Genomic DNA, 14,242 nt, shown 5'->3' with positions numbered 1-14,242 from the left:
TTGGCCTAGCACTTAACTGTCCCTCTTGAGTGGTCTTACTTCACTCATATGTTCTTCTCTCATACCTGCCAGAAAATGCACATTGTATCAAGCCATTATTTTCTTGGAAATCCTGTGGTTATGTTCTGTAGGTTTAAAATATAACTGGCTTGGCAGACTGTGTAATATTCATCCCATCTCACTCATTTAAATTTCCCAAGCACATTCTACATGTCAATCATATTAATTTTCCCGATATCCTATCATCTCACTTTCCTATAATTCCTCTTAGAGCCTCACTGTCCAGCCCCTAGGTCTCCTTCAGGTGCTGCCCTGTGAAGTGCTCAGTGGTCATCCCTTGGCCCTGTCATTTGCGGCCATTTACTGTCTGTCTGGCATTCCTCCTTTAGGGCAGTAATTATATCTTTAAAAAGTTCCTAGTTTGTAACACAGTACATGGCACATGGTCAGTGAAATAAATAATTGCAAAGGAATGAAGTGAAGTATTGAGGTTTATCCGAATGCTTCGTTTGGGCTACTGTACCATAGGACATTATTAGATTTGTAACTGAGAACTTCAATAGTAAAACAAATTATTTTGTAGTTTTCCAAGTTTTAGGGCCCTTTCACATACTTTCTCTGGTTTCTAGGGCTGAGATATCTTTATAGATGTTTTTAGTAAGGAATCTAAAAGGGAAATGAAAAAAAAAATCCTAATATATGAAATTGTTGAAGAACAAAAAAAGAAAGAAAAAATTTCTATTGAGTGGATGAATGTGATAATTCAGTTATAAAAGAAGTGTCCTTGCCTTTCCTTGGTGATCGAATACTGTGTGCACACTGCATGTCTGTGTCTGTGTCACAGTGGATGACGTGGTAGATGAAAGTGACGACAATGACGACGCTGATTTAGAAGCTGAGAATGAAGTAGAGAATGAAGATGACCTAGATCAAAATTTTAAGGTTGGTGCATTTTTATCATTAGTATACTTTATAAATTGTATAGCTCAGCTTTAAAATAGATTTATTGATGCATAAGATTATAGATAAAATGTTTTATCCACGTCTTTCTCTTGTAGCTGAATTTATTGGTCTGAAAACAGCCCTAATGTACTGTCTGTTGTCCCCGAGGAAAAAGATTTTAAGCTTTCTGACTTAGCTTTGGAAAAATAAGGGCTCTAAGGAGAGCGCCTTGCAACTGCTGTCACAGTTTATTCCAAAGGCATTTCCTTCTGTCAGCAATCTTCTGGGGCTGTAAAAATACTAGGAATTTAGTCTGTAACAGAGGTGTTAGTGATGATGTCACAATTCTTAAGAGGAAATGTAAATACGCGGGTTGTTGAGTTGAAGAGGCTGGTGTGCTCTCAGTGTTGTGCTGTGTCTGGAAGCTCAAAGACTCTTCTCTGTTTTATTTGGCCCAGAAGAGCCATTACAGCATCTTTAGAAAAGTGGTCTCTTGATTGTCAACTGCTTAACTTGTTTTCTGCCTGCTTTGAGGGGAGAGCTAATTTGACCTCTGCCTGGTTCTGTTTTTTTCTTTCCTTTTTTTTTCTTATATTGGACTATTGTAGTTGGAGAGATTATGGCTCAGCAGTTAAGAGTACTTGCTGCTCTTGCAGAGGACTAGATTTAATGCTCAACATCTACTTGGCAGTTCATAATCATTTGTAACTCTGGCTCCATGGGACTTGACTATAGACAAATTTCTAAAAGGTCTTGTTAATAAAAACAAACCTGGAGCCAGGCATTGGGGTGAACGCTGAAAGATCAGAGAAACAGAACAAGCTACAGCCAACCTCATCTCTCTAGTTCCTCAGCTGATCTTGTTTCCTCAGACTGAAAGCTTCTGAGTCCTCACCTGAATGGCTCTCAGCTGAACTGCTGCCAAAACCCTAAAAGCTTAACCAGGCTCTAGTTACTGGTCTTCATGCCTTGTGTACTTTTCTTCTTTCCTGTCATCACTTCCTGGGATTAAATGTGTGTGTCTTTCCCAAGCAAAGACATGAGATCTCAAATGCTGGGTTTAAAGCCACCACACTTGGCTCTGTTCCTAATGTGGCCTTGAACTCTCAGAGATCCACACGGATCTCTGCCTCCCAAGTGATAGAATTAAAGGCCACCATTTTCTGGCCCCTATGTCTATGTAGTGGCTGTTCTGTTCTCTGACCCCAGATAAGTTTATTAAGGTGCACAATATATTGGGGAACACAATATCACCACACTTGACACTGCTTATGATCTCTGCAAGTACCAGGCACACATGCAGAGCACATATATGCAGGCAGACAAAACATTCATATACATGAATTAAAAAAAATACTTTAAAAAAAATCTTGGAATACTGCCTTAAAATTGGGGCATGGGAGAGGGGAGGACAGGGGAACCCATGGCTGATGTGTAAAATTAAATATTATAAAAAATTAAAATAAAATATTGGGGCACACTATGTATTTGACTTTCCAGAGTCTAGAATACTGGGAGATATATCTTAATAATAATACAGAACTAATTTCATTACCACTGATGTGATTACAAAGAACAATAGGGCAAGCTTTGATGTTAAGATAATTCTTGGGTAACTGGGTGTTTGGACCTAACATAAGCAATGGAATTGGTAGGTTCCCAGATATGAATTACGTTCTCAGGGAAGAGGAGGGGTGTTGAAATGCATTTGGGAGTTTTTGCAGGGTACTTTGGGGTAGTGAAATTCATGAGATTAGCATATGAATTTCTATCAAGATTTTAGTAATAAACATTGCAGCATATTTGGTATAGTTGATTCTTCCCTTCTCATGGTTCTAATGAAAAATACCTGTGATGGTCAAGAGTATAAAGATTAGGGAGTTAGGAGAATTGAAACAGTGACTGATTTGGCTGCTAGAAAACTGTGTACATGTATGCACATGCCCAAAAACAGGTATTTGAGAATGGGTTAGATATGTCAGCTCTTTTGGACCTTCATCCATGAACATACACCATAACTGCAGGACAGCTATTGACATTCTACCAACCTGCCATCTGTGTCCAGTTTATCATTTGCTCTTGTAATGTCCTTTATGAGGATTTTTACCCTCTCTGTTGCAGGATCTAGCCTCATATACTGCGTTTCCTTGTTTGTCACTTGGTCCATTCATCTGAAACATTTCCACAAATTTCTTTGCACTTGACATGGATGTCTTTGAAAAACAATTGTTGGTGTCCATTTTCCACTGAGTTAACAGGGACAGTGATTGCTCACATATTGTGTACTTCATCTTAACAAAACATTTATAGTTATGAATGGAAAAATAGTATTTATTGAACACATAACCGTGTGCCAATCCAAGCTCTTCATGTACTATAACCATCAAATTCTCACAGCATTGTGGACAAGGCACAGAAGGGGCCAGGCAGTATGGTGGAGCCTCTGCCTCTGCCTCTGCCCCTGCCTCTGCCTTAGGTTGGCTATTACACTTGGGCAGCATCAGCTTTGCTAGCTTCTAGGGAGGATCCAGAGGGTCTTAGAGAATGGCTGTGCTGCAGTGGAAAACCTGAGACTGCTCTGTTGTGGTTGGTGGTCGGTTTCCAGACTGCTTTTCCTCACCAGCATGAGTCTACTTTTTTTTTTCTGCAGAGATTTTAGTACAGATTCTTTAGGGTCTAAACAACTCACCTGCAGGTTGCCATGAAGGTCAACACACTCTTTCCTTTTCTAATTCTAGAGTGTTCGTTCCTAACAGTGAGCCGTGTGCCTCTGTGCAGTCCTGGCTGTCCTGGAGCTCAGAGATCCACCTGCCTCTGCCTCCCAAGTACTAGGATTAAAAGCGTGTGCCCTGCAAGAAAAAATATCTTTGTATTTTTTACTTTGGATGATTATATGTTCATCAAGAAAATGAATACATCATTTGTTCATAGATAAAAACTTAAGTGAAATTATATACTCACAGAGTAATAATCACATGTTAATGATAATATGCAAATAAACAAATCTCTTATTAATAGGAATAACAATTTTATTTATTGATTATATAAATGAAAGCAAATTTCCAAATACAAAATGTTGAGAAATATCATATATTTTTTCCTTAAGATTACTGATTAATGTTCATATATAGTTAGGTACTATATATGAAGGATTTAAGCATAATAAAATAAATTTGCTTTAGGGTTGAAATGAAGTAGTTTATTCTGACAATAAGATAAATAGGAAATTAAAAATGAGGCCCACTTGAAAATTAGTAGCTGGCCTTTCTATGCCTCCTTACCCATCTGTGAAAGTTGAGTTTGTGTGAGGTAAGTTGTTAAGGGAACTAACACTTGCCCTCCTCTCATGAGGGACACCAAGAGGACAGCCAGGGTTACACAGTGAGACTCGGAAATACCAGATAAAGAGTTTAGGGACAAGATTGATGACATGTCTTTTTTTGTCTGAGGACAGAGTTGGGATTTACCCTCCCCCCCTTTCTTTTTCCTTAATGGTACATTTTGGGCACGTGTACCACTTCTTATTCTCCTGGCCCTGCAAAAAACACAAAAGTATGCAAAGGTCTGCTTATCATGGAGTATGAGAGTAGGTGGTAAACATCACACTGGCTATCATGTATACTTTGGAACTTCCCTAACTAGTTTTACATTCCAGGTTTTCTAATTGTCAGCTCCCTAACATTGGTGCACATCACTCCCCCTCCTCAGTCAGATGGTAGAGGTAGAATAAGCATCTCTACTTTATACTGTTGTACAGAATGACTTAGATAAGAGTTTAGTGCATGCCAGCGAATGTTAGCTACTTCGTTACCATCTTTGTTATGTATAAATGTTTTCAATTTAATTTCCTGAGTTTTAATTTACAGAATAATAGGGACATTGAGGAGAGCATATGTGATATTTTCATTTATTTATTTATTTATTTATTTATTTATTTATTTATTTATTTATTTATTTATTGAGCTGAGGATCGAGCCCAGGGCCTTGCGCTTGTTAGGCAAGAGCTCTACCACTGAGCTAAATTCCTAACCCGTGATCTTTATTTTTATATTTTTATTTTTTTTCGTCTTGACGAGCTGAAAACTGTCCATTACATTAAGATTAACCATGACCAAACAACAAAATCAACACCAATGATAATCTCCAACTAATTAAAAGAACTGATTTACAATTAAATTGATATAAATTTTATTAGTAATTATTTACTAATCATAAGTAATAATATTTTGGAACATTTCAAATATAAAATATATTCTCTAACATTTTTGTGTTTTTATACTAATGACATCTTTTATTATTTCAGAATGATGATATTGAAACAGATATTAACAAATTAAAACCACAGCAAGTACCAGGACGAACAATAGAAGAACTAAAAATGTATGAACACCTCTTTCCTGAGCTTGTTGATGATTTTCAGGTATAAATATAGAACGTTTGGTCTTACCTGGTTTTAATAAAAGGTTCATTTTTTTCTCCTTTATGCACATAATTGCCATTTTTCATTTCTGAAAAAAATGTCATTTGTCTTGCTTTACTAGATGATATGGGACCCTTATGTTGACATTTTGAGCTGAGTTGATGACCTGTAAGAAGAGAGAACATTGGGCTAGTTTTTGCATTTTATAATCACTTTGGTTCATCACTTTGACTTGCTTTTTAAAATTTTGTCTTATATTCTTAAAACAGCATTATAAAAGCACACTGTAGTCTTCCTTGTGTTAGTAGTGCTGAGGAGTTGTGCAGCTCTACCCTTCCCTTGGTAGTTCCCATGTAACACAGCAGCAGTCGGGACAGAGCGGGCAGCCTGCCGCCCTGACAGTGCAGTTAGTTATTATTAGCATTTCTTACTCTCATTTACTGAGACAGAGTGATTCAGCTTGGGGTATACAACACACCATGTTGACTGAATTGTTGACAGTAGATTTAGTTTTTTGTTCTCTCTGCTTTGACTGTGCTGGGTTCTTAAGTCTGATTTTAAAGTGTCTAAGTTTGGCTGGGCATGGTGGCATGCACCTTTAATCTCAGCACCAGGAAAACAGAGCCAAGTACCTCTCAGTGAGTTCAGAGGCCAGCTTGGTTTACACAGTGAACTCGAGGCCAGAAAGTATGTGTTTAGGCTAGCTAACCTCTAAGACTTGAGTCGCTTTTGCTATAAATGTTGCTTCCCAAATCCCACATCCTTAATTACAGTTGATTAAAGACAGATTACAGTGAGTTTATATATGAGACATAAATGAGAAATATTTGCCAGTTTTTCTGTTGTTGTTGGGAGTAAACTTAGGAACCTTGGAGTACAGTGAAAGATAACCTCTTGTCTCCTCATTCCTTGTCCTTCTTGTAGGTTTGAAGCTCATTGGAACTTTGAAACTGAGAGTAGAAGGAGGTCAGGAGTCAGGGAGAAAGGAGTTGGGGTGAGCGGGGGAGGTCCCCTGGGAAGCAGTGGGGGAAGGAGAGGGAGCTAGGAAGAGCATTTGGGGAAGAATATAGAGTGGGTAAGGTTATTTTCCATTTAACCTAGAACAACTGTTGAGTTACTCTTCTTTTTAATGTATTTGGTTTCACTTGAACCATTTGAAGACACAAAATACTTTCTAAATCAAAGCAGACAAGTAATGTTATAGTGGTTTTGGGTAGGAGTTGATTAGCATATATTGACTTCACCTATTTTCCTATAGTTATATGTATATAGGAATATATAATGCTATACAAGTTATAGCTTTGGTGTGGGAGTACAGTAGAGTAATTTTATAATTTTAATAATGGGTGTCAGGTTAGTATTTAGATCAGGGGGTCTCAACATGTGAGTTGCAACTTCTTCGGGCGGGGGGGTCGAACGACCCTTTCACAGGGCTTGCATATCAGATATCCTGCATAACATGTATTTACATTACAGTTCCTAAGAGTAGAAAATTACAGTTAGGAAGTAGCAAGGAAATAATGTTATGGTTGGGGTCACCATAGCATGAGCAACTTTATTAAAGGGTCACAGCATTAGGAAGGTTGAGAACCACTGATTTAGATTTTCCAAGCCACTTCTTTCCAAATTGTGTATTTAGATTCCCATGTCCTAATCCTAGCTTACCACCTAGCTAGGCTTCATGGGCTCCTGTACAGCCTCCTATGCTGTAACAATGTAAACGGGTGGCCAGCTTGTTCTTGGTTATTTCTTGAGCATGTTTGGTTCTACTTGGGTCTGAGTTAAATGTAGCAAGTAAAGACCTATCTATCTGAGAGTTAGAGCTCCTGAATTATGCTACTTCAGGTAAATAAGGCAATATGCATGTAGCAGGAATCTTAAAAGTTCTTATTAATAAAATCAAACCTGAGCCAGTTATTGGGGTGAATGCTGGAAGATCAGAGAAGCAGAACAAGCCACAGCTACCTCACCTTGCCAGTTCCTCAACTGATCCTGTTTCCTCAGACTGGAAGCATCTCAGTCCTTATCCAGAATGAATCTCAGCTCAACTGTTGCTCCAAAGCCTAAAAGCTTAACCAGCCTAATGCTTCTAGTTTCTGGCCCTCACGCCTTATATACCTTTCTGCCATGGCTCCCTGGGATTAAAGGCGTGAGTCACCATGCTTGGCTATATCCTTGAACAGATGGATTTCTGCCTCTGGAATGCTGGGATTAAAGGCGTGTGCTACCACTGCCTATCCCCTATGTTTAATATGGCGGCTGTTCTGTCTCTGACCCCAGATAAGTTTATTAGGGTGCACAATATTTCAGGGAACACAGTACCACCACATTTCTCCCGTTTTTTTTTTTTTTTTGTCTAAAATTTAATAAAGCTTATAACTAATACATGAAAAACTATCCAATAAGTATATACAATATATACAGTCAAGAATTACATTAACATTTGTCAAATTCAGATAAAAATTCCATTATATATATTAACAATGTCCAGTCCAGTAACATTTGATAAACTCAGACAAAAAAATTTCATTACTTATCCTATTTAAAATAAGTAGTTCCTTTTTAAAAGTATTTTCTTTTCATAATAGATTCAGTAATTTATCTTCTGTCATTTTTATATCTTCCCCTTTTTCTTTTTACAGTAGATTCAGTGATCTACCCATTTATCCTATTATTCTTTATCTTTTTTATCAGGGTAGATTCATATCTACCTCATATTTTTTTCTTTTTTCTTTTTTTAAAACAAAAACTCTGAATCTAATCTCCTTGTTCAGCTTTTTTCCTGACCATTAACAATTAACAACTTGTAACCAACCATCATAAACATTGACAACATCCATAACTCATTAAACAACCAAAAACCTCCCATCCCACCTCTTGGGAATATGGGCGTCGTTTTTTAAAATTACTTCTTGCTTTCTGGGGGTGAAGACATCTTTAGGGGAATCCTCAAAAGAAAAATTTTTGGGTTAATTGTCAAGTCCTGCATCATTTGTCCAGTCTCTGCATAATGGGAAAGTGCAGAGCTTGTCACAAGTCCTTATTCGAGTAGTCTGTCAGGCTGGATCATCTCAGCTAGCCATCTCAAAAGCAGTTTGTAGTCCAAAGTCAGTCTTTTGGTGGTGTTAATCAGCTTAATGGCTTTACCATAGTCCATGTGGCATCGTCATTGTGGAGTGCCATCATCCTTTTGAAGATTTCAAAGTTGCTGTTAGGCATGGTCATGGTTCCCTTTAGATTTTTTTTTTTTCCTCCCCTCTGGTTTGGAGCAATCACAGTCTGATAAATGTCTGTCTCTTGGAACCATGAATGTTCTTCCCTAGAAGAGAATATCTTCACAGCAATTTCTCCCCACCATTTGTCTTGCCAAACTTTTCCAAAGTGACCTTTGCCGATGTTTTTTTGTAACACGATGGTCCTGGCAATTCTTCTCTGAACAAGCAGCAGTAAACCCTTCATTCCAGGTAGCAGCATCACTGCAGTCACCAACACCGTAAGAAGGCGCCGGCAACTTCTAGCAGCAGCTGCTGCCTTCATGGTCCCACCACTGTTTGTGGCTTGGCCCCAGCCAAAACTTCTCCTAGGCTGGCCTCAAACTCGGGATCCTCCTGCCTCTGCCTTCTTCAGTCAATCCAACCAGTGTGCACCACCACAACTGGCTGAGTGTAGCTTGGGTCTGAGCAGGGGCCCGCAAGACCACAGACAAGAGGCTTTTTCATGAATTCGTACCACGAACGTTGGGTGCCAGATGTAGCAGGAATCTTAAAAGTTCTTATTAATAAAATCAAACCTGAGCCAGGTATTGGGGTGAATGCTGGAATATCAGAGAAGCAGAACAAGCCACAGCTACCTCACCTCTCCAGTTCCTCAGCTGATCCTGTTTCACAGACTGGAAACCTCTGAGTCCTCACCTAGAATGAATCTCAGCTGAACTGTTGCTCCAAAGCCTATGCGCTTATTAGTGTGTTGTGTATTTTGACATTAAGTTATAGTTTGTTAATTATTTTAGTCCTATATGTTAGGGAAATAGCACTTTGTTTTTATTTACATAAATGGATTTATTGTCAAGAGTTGTTCTCGTACTTGATTGTCTTTCTCGTTTTAAGTTTCAGAGTTTGAAATATATGCCTGAATAGTAAAGAAATATTTAATGATATATTATTGAGGATTATAAAAGTTTGTTGATTCTCTCAATAGTGTTTGAAAGAATCTTATTCAACCATCATTGAATCAATTCCTGGCATATCATATGACATTAAGAGTATGTGAAATTAGGTGCTTTCAATATTAAGCATTGAAATCTATGACAACTAGATGTGTCTGCATCCTGACCAATGTCCACTTTGTCCCCAGATGTATAAACCTTGCTTATTCAGTTGCTGGGTGGAAGTGAAATGAATGTCATTTGTAGGCATCAAAAAGAAGTCTCTTTTTGCAGGGCAGAAGAGAATTGAACTCAGGTTCTCTTGCTCGCTAAGCAGGCATTCTATTGTTGAACTGTCTCCCAGCCTTTGTTTATTTGTTTGTTTGTGTTTATTTATTTAATTTGTATGAGTGTTTTGCCTGCATGTTTGTTATGTACACCATATGCATGTCTGGAGCCCATGGAGATCAGAAAAAGATGTTAGGTTTCTGAAGTAGCATGTGAAACAAATATTATCTTACTTTTACTAGCATATTTTAATACTGACAGATGACAGATTAAACTTATTTTTTCTTAAACAGGACTATGAATTAATCTCTAAAGAACCCAAACCTTTTGTGTTTGAGGGGAAAGTTCGAGGCCCTATTGTTGTTCCTACAGCTGGAGAGGAAGCATCTGGGAATTCAGGTAGTGTAAAGAAAGGAGCTGTAATGAAGGAGAAAGTGTCTCCTAAGGGAGAAGAAGCCAAGGAAGAAGTCAAAGGCAGTGACAGGATACTGCCACAGCAGCTAGGTGGTCAGAACAGAACTGCTTCTTCAGTTCACACACTCAGCAGTGACATTGTGAAGGCCTTAGACAGAATCACATTGCAGAATATTCCTTCACAAGGAGCCCCAGGCTTGACTGCAGGAATAAGGAAGGACTGTGGTCTCCCTCTCACTGTTCTCTCATGCACGAAAGCATGTCCACATGTGGCAGCGTGTGGAAGTACTCTCTTTGAAGGGCGGACAGTACAGCTTGGGAAACTGTGTTGTACTGGAGTTGAAACTGAAGATGATGACGACAGTGAGTCCAGCTCATCAGTAGAGCAGCCCACCTCTGTTGAAGTCCCCGATGGGCCAACGCTCCACGACTCAGACCTCTATATTGAGATTGTGAAAAATACCAAGTCTGTTCCAGAATATTCAGAGGTGGCTTATCCTGATTATTTTGGTCACATTCCACCTCCATTCAAAGAGCCTATTTTAGAAAGGCCTTATGGTGTACAAAGGTGAGTTGTAGACTTCCTCCTCCTCCTAAGTAAGACCATTGTCAAAATGTAAGGCATACTTAAAAATTCTTTTTGGGGTCTCTAGGAAAATATTACTGTGAATTAAAGGTACACTGGTAGGATGCTTTGGGTTGCTTTGAAATTGTCCCTGTTAATGGTTGTGTCTGGAGAATGATCTGATTGCTATACTTTGGATTTTGAGTAAGTAAGTTCATTAGGTGTATAGCAAGAAAAAACACATAGCAAGTAGCAGAAAGATAATAGAACATCAAATCAGGCACTTAGAAATCTAACAAAAATGGTTTCCTATTGAAACAGTGAGCTGTAGAACCAATTTAGTGACCTTCTTCTGGTGACTGCAGGCATTTTATAGTCTGGGGTAAATAGTAGTGACCTGTTGGAAATATTTCCCCTATAGCTGTTCTCAAGTGTGCAGTTCTTACTACTCCTGAGCCATTTGCTAGTCTCCTTCTTGTCCCAGGGGACCAGCCTGCTCCAGGACAGAGGATCTCTGAGGAAACTTGAGATAAACATGCTTACTTTCTTTCTCTGCTGTCAGTTCTCAACAAGTGCAGAGAGCACATAGTATAGGCTTACTTAATTTTGTAAGCCTATTACTTATTTAAATGAAAGAATAATAGGAACGTGATACAACGTAGAAATTTGGTTTAGATTGCACCTAAGAATTTGAAAGATTATTTAATGATGTTTGAATAAATACTATCTTAGTAGTATTTAGTAATTTTTTAATTCATACTTGGTTTAGACATGATTTTAAAATAGGCTATAGATGAAGCAATAAGAATACATTATTTTGTTTGAAAATGTAGCTGGAAATAAAGAGTGTTAGAATTTGGTATTCATAAAGACACCAAGTGAAGTGATTTTTAGTGTGCCAAAAAAATAAAACATAGAAATTGTTGCTTGCACCAGCCAGTGCATACTCAGCACATAAAAAAACCTGTGTAAAATCTGTTTAGTGTGTCTGAACTGTTTTTGGTGACTTTTAAAAATGATGTCTCATCAGTTTTTGATACACTCTTACTGCAAGTATAACATACACTGAAAAGGAGGCCTTGCCATCTGCCTCTGAGCATCCTAGAGTACAAGTGTCTTTAACCCACAGCTGTGCATTTTACCTGTAGCATCTAGTACCACTTAATGCTTCACTTGACAACTGAGTGATTTTCCTCCTCTAGTGACAGAATTGAGTGATTGTGACAGAAATCCTGTGGCTTTCAAAGCCTAAAATATGCACTGTCCTTTCCTTTATAGGAAATATTTGCTGACCCTATATAGCTAGGTAGTCTTAAGGCTTTAAAGTTTTACATTCATGTCAGAAAAGTCAGATGTGGTTATCTACCAGCTGTTTATAAAGCTCCGAGAAACACTCGCTTCCTGAAGCGCACTGAAGATGTTGACTTCAGTGTGCTCATGTCAGCTGCCTCCTCTCTGTCAACCTGTTTAGAGCAAGTGATAGACGTTCTGTGGGTCATTTGCCAATGTCGATCCCTATTGGAATCTAGTAACATTACAAAGGAAAGGTGTCAATTAATGAGGCTTTGATGCTTTGTCACTTTCAGAAAAAAGAAGCAACCCATTCCTTTAAAATTACTCAGTAAGTTAGGCATGATGACACATGCCTGCCTGTGTGGTCCCAGCCACTTGGGAGGCTGAGCCAGGCTAGCCATGGCAGCATAGTGAAACCCATGCTTAAAAAATTATCCTGTGGAATGCTTTATTTAGTGTTATTTGGAGTTCTCTTGTATTGTTTCAGCCTTTGTAGTGTGTAGCTACTGATCCTAATTGTTTTAAAAACAAAATTCAGTATAGAATAAAATTCTGTTGAAAAGTCTCTGACCCAGTTGCAAAAGAAAATGTCTAAGGTTCATGTGCATATCTACTCAGTGTAGATGATGAAGTAACAGTAAAATCGTAAATGGTATATTTGTCATTTCATTTTATCGGACAATGCAACAGTTGGGAGTTCTCAGGCAGTCTACTCCCGTCTTCCTGGGAGGCCTTACTGTCCTCTCCCGCTGCTCCTCCCAGTCTCTTCCTCAGGCTCAGGGGACATTGTGGAAAAGGAGGCAGAAATAATGTGAGGTCAGAGGGTAGGAAGCAGGACTTCCAGATGTCATCTGGGCAAGACACAGCTGAGCTATTTGCTACTGATAGATTTAGAGAGGGGGACAACATCACCGTCAGTTGTGTACCCACTACTGCCCCAGCAGGCTCCAGGGGACACTTGCAATCCAATAGTTATATAGATGGTATTGGTTAAACTAACTGGGTCACAAAACAAAATGTAACTTCATCTTTGAAACTAAGTGTGATGGCAAATATTGTCAACCTGATAGGATCTAGAATCTTTTAGGAGAGGCTGAGGAGATGGTTCGGTGGTTAAAGTACTTGCCGTAGATATTCAAGAGCAGGAGTTGAGATCCCTAGCACCCACATAAATGCTGAGTGGTGTGGTGGCCTGCTCATAATACCAGTACTCAGAAGGAGGAGACAGGAGATCCTTGGAGCAAGCTGGGCTAGCTAGACTAGCTATATTGGTAACTCTCATTGAATAAAGTGGGGAGAATATCAAGGAAGATTCCTAGTGTTAGCCCTGAGACTCTTCATATACCCAGATGCATATGCATGGGCATTTGCATATATGCGTGCACCCATATATAGAAACACACATGTGCATTCACCCCTCCAGCCACATCCCCACCTCCAAAAAATGAAATATAAAAAACCACCAAGGAGATAGCCTGCTCTGGAGGGATTAGTTTGGTTAGCTTTTGGATTTGCCTATGAGACACATTTACATTAAGTTAGCCTCCGGGCATATCTGTGAGAGAGTTGATAATTGGGGTGAGAAGACTCACCAAGGCTTGGGGCTGAATAGAGAGTGAGCTGAGCAGCAGCTTTCATCTCCTGCTTCCTGACTGCAGGTGCAGGGCGGCAGCCTGGCCTCACTTCCTGCTGCTGTGCTTTTTCTGTCCTAATGGACATTAACCCCTGAACTGAAAACCACTATAAGCCCTTCCCTCCTCAGACTGCCTTATTCCAGCAACAGGAAGAGTACCTAACAGACTGTTCCTTTTCCTTATAGACTATTTTGTATGCATCGAGTTATTTTTCTATAGAATAAATTGAAAAGTAAATTGTGTTTAACTATTGAGTAGATAAAGAAATTTTTACCTTATACTTTTCTCATGTTTTAGTTTCTTTTTATGTTTCAGTGTCACACATTTTAATATTTTCTTCATAATGCCCGGGTCTTCATTTAGGTCTTCATATTCAGAGCTCAAGGTTATCTTGTTGTAACAGCTTTCCATCACTGTAACAGATGTCTGTGGTCAGCCACCAATACAGAGAAAAGGTGTATTCTGGCATGTGTTTTCGGAGGTCTGAGTGTGTGTGGTTGACTGCTGTGGGGCCTATGAAAAGGCAGAACAAAGTGTCAGGG

The 14,242-nt window shown here is 38.9% G+C and overlaps 1 protein-coding gene across 10 annotated transcripts in view; it reads left to right on the top strand.

The window, feature by feature from the left end:
• Positions 1 to 14,242, top strand: part of Agtpbp1 (ATP/GTP binding protein 1) — a 157,053-nt gene that overhangs the window by 64,841 nt on the left and 77,970 nt on the right. For all 10 annotated transcript variants that reach the window (XR_004944945.1, XM_036186843.1, XM_036186842.1 and 7 more), the window contains 3 exons: positions 845 to 942; positions 5,246 to 5,362; positions 10,088 to 10,776. Coding sequence is in view for 9 of the 10 variants with exons in the window: in XM_036186843.1 (XP_036042736.1) it covers positions 845 to 942; positions 5,246 to 5,362; positions 10,088 to 10,776 (904 nt within the window). In the remaining variant the exon portion in view is untranslated. The remainder of the gene's footprint in view (positions 1 to 844; positions 943 to 5,245; positions 5,363 to 10,087; positions 10,777 to 14,242) is intronic.

The sequence above is a fragment of the Onychomys torridus genome, chromosome 5 (assembly GCF_903995425.1).
Source record: "Onychomys torridus chromosome 5, mOncTor1.1, whole genome shotgun sequence".
Lineage (NCBI taxonomy): Eukaryota > Metazoa > Chordata > Mammalia > Rodentia > Cricetidae > Onychomys > Onychomys torridus.
This window is presented reverse-complemented; position numbering and strand designations above follow the sequence as displayed.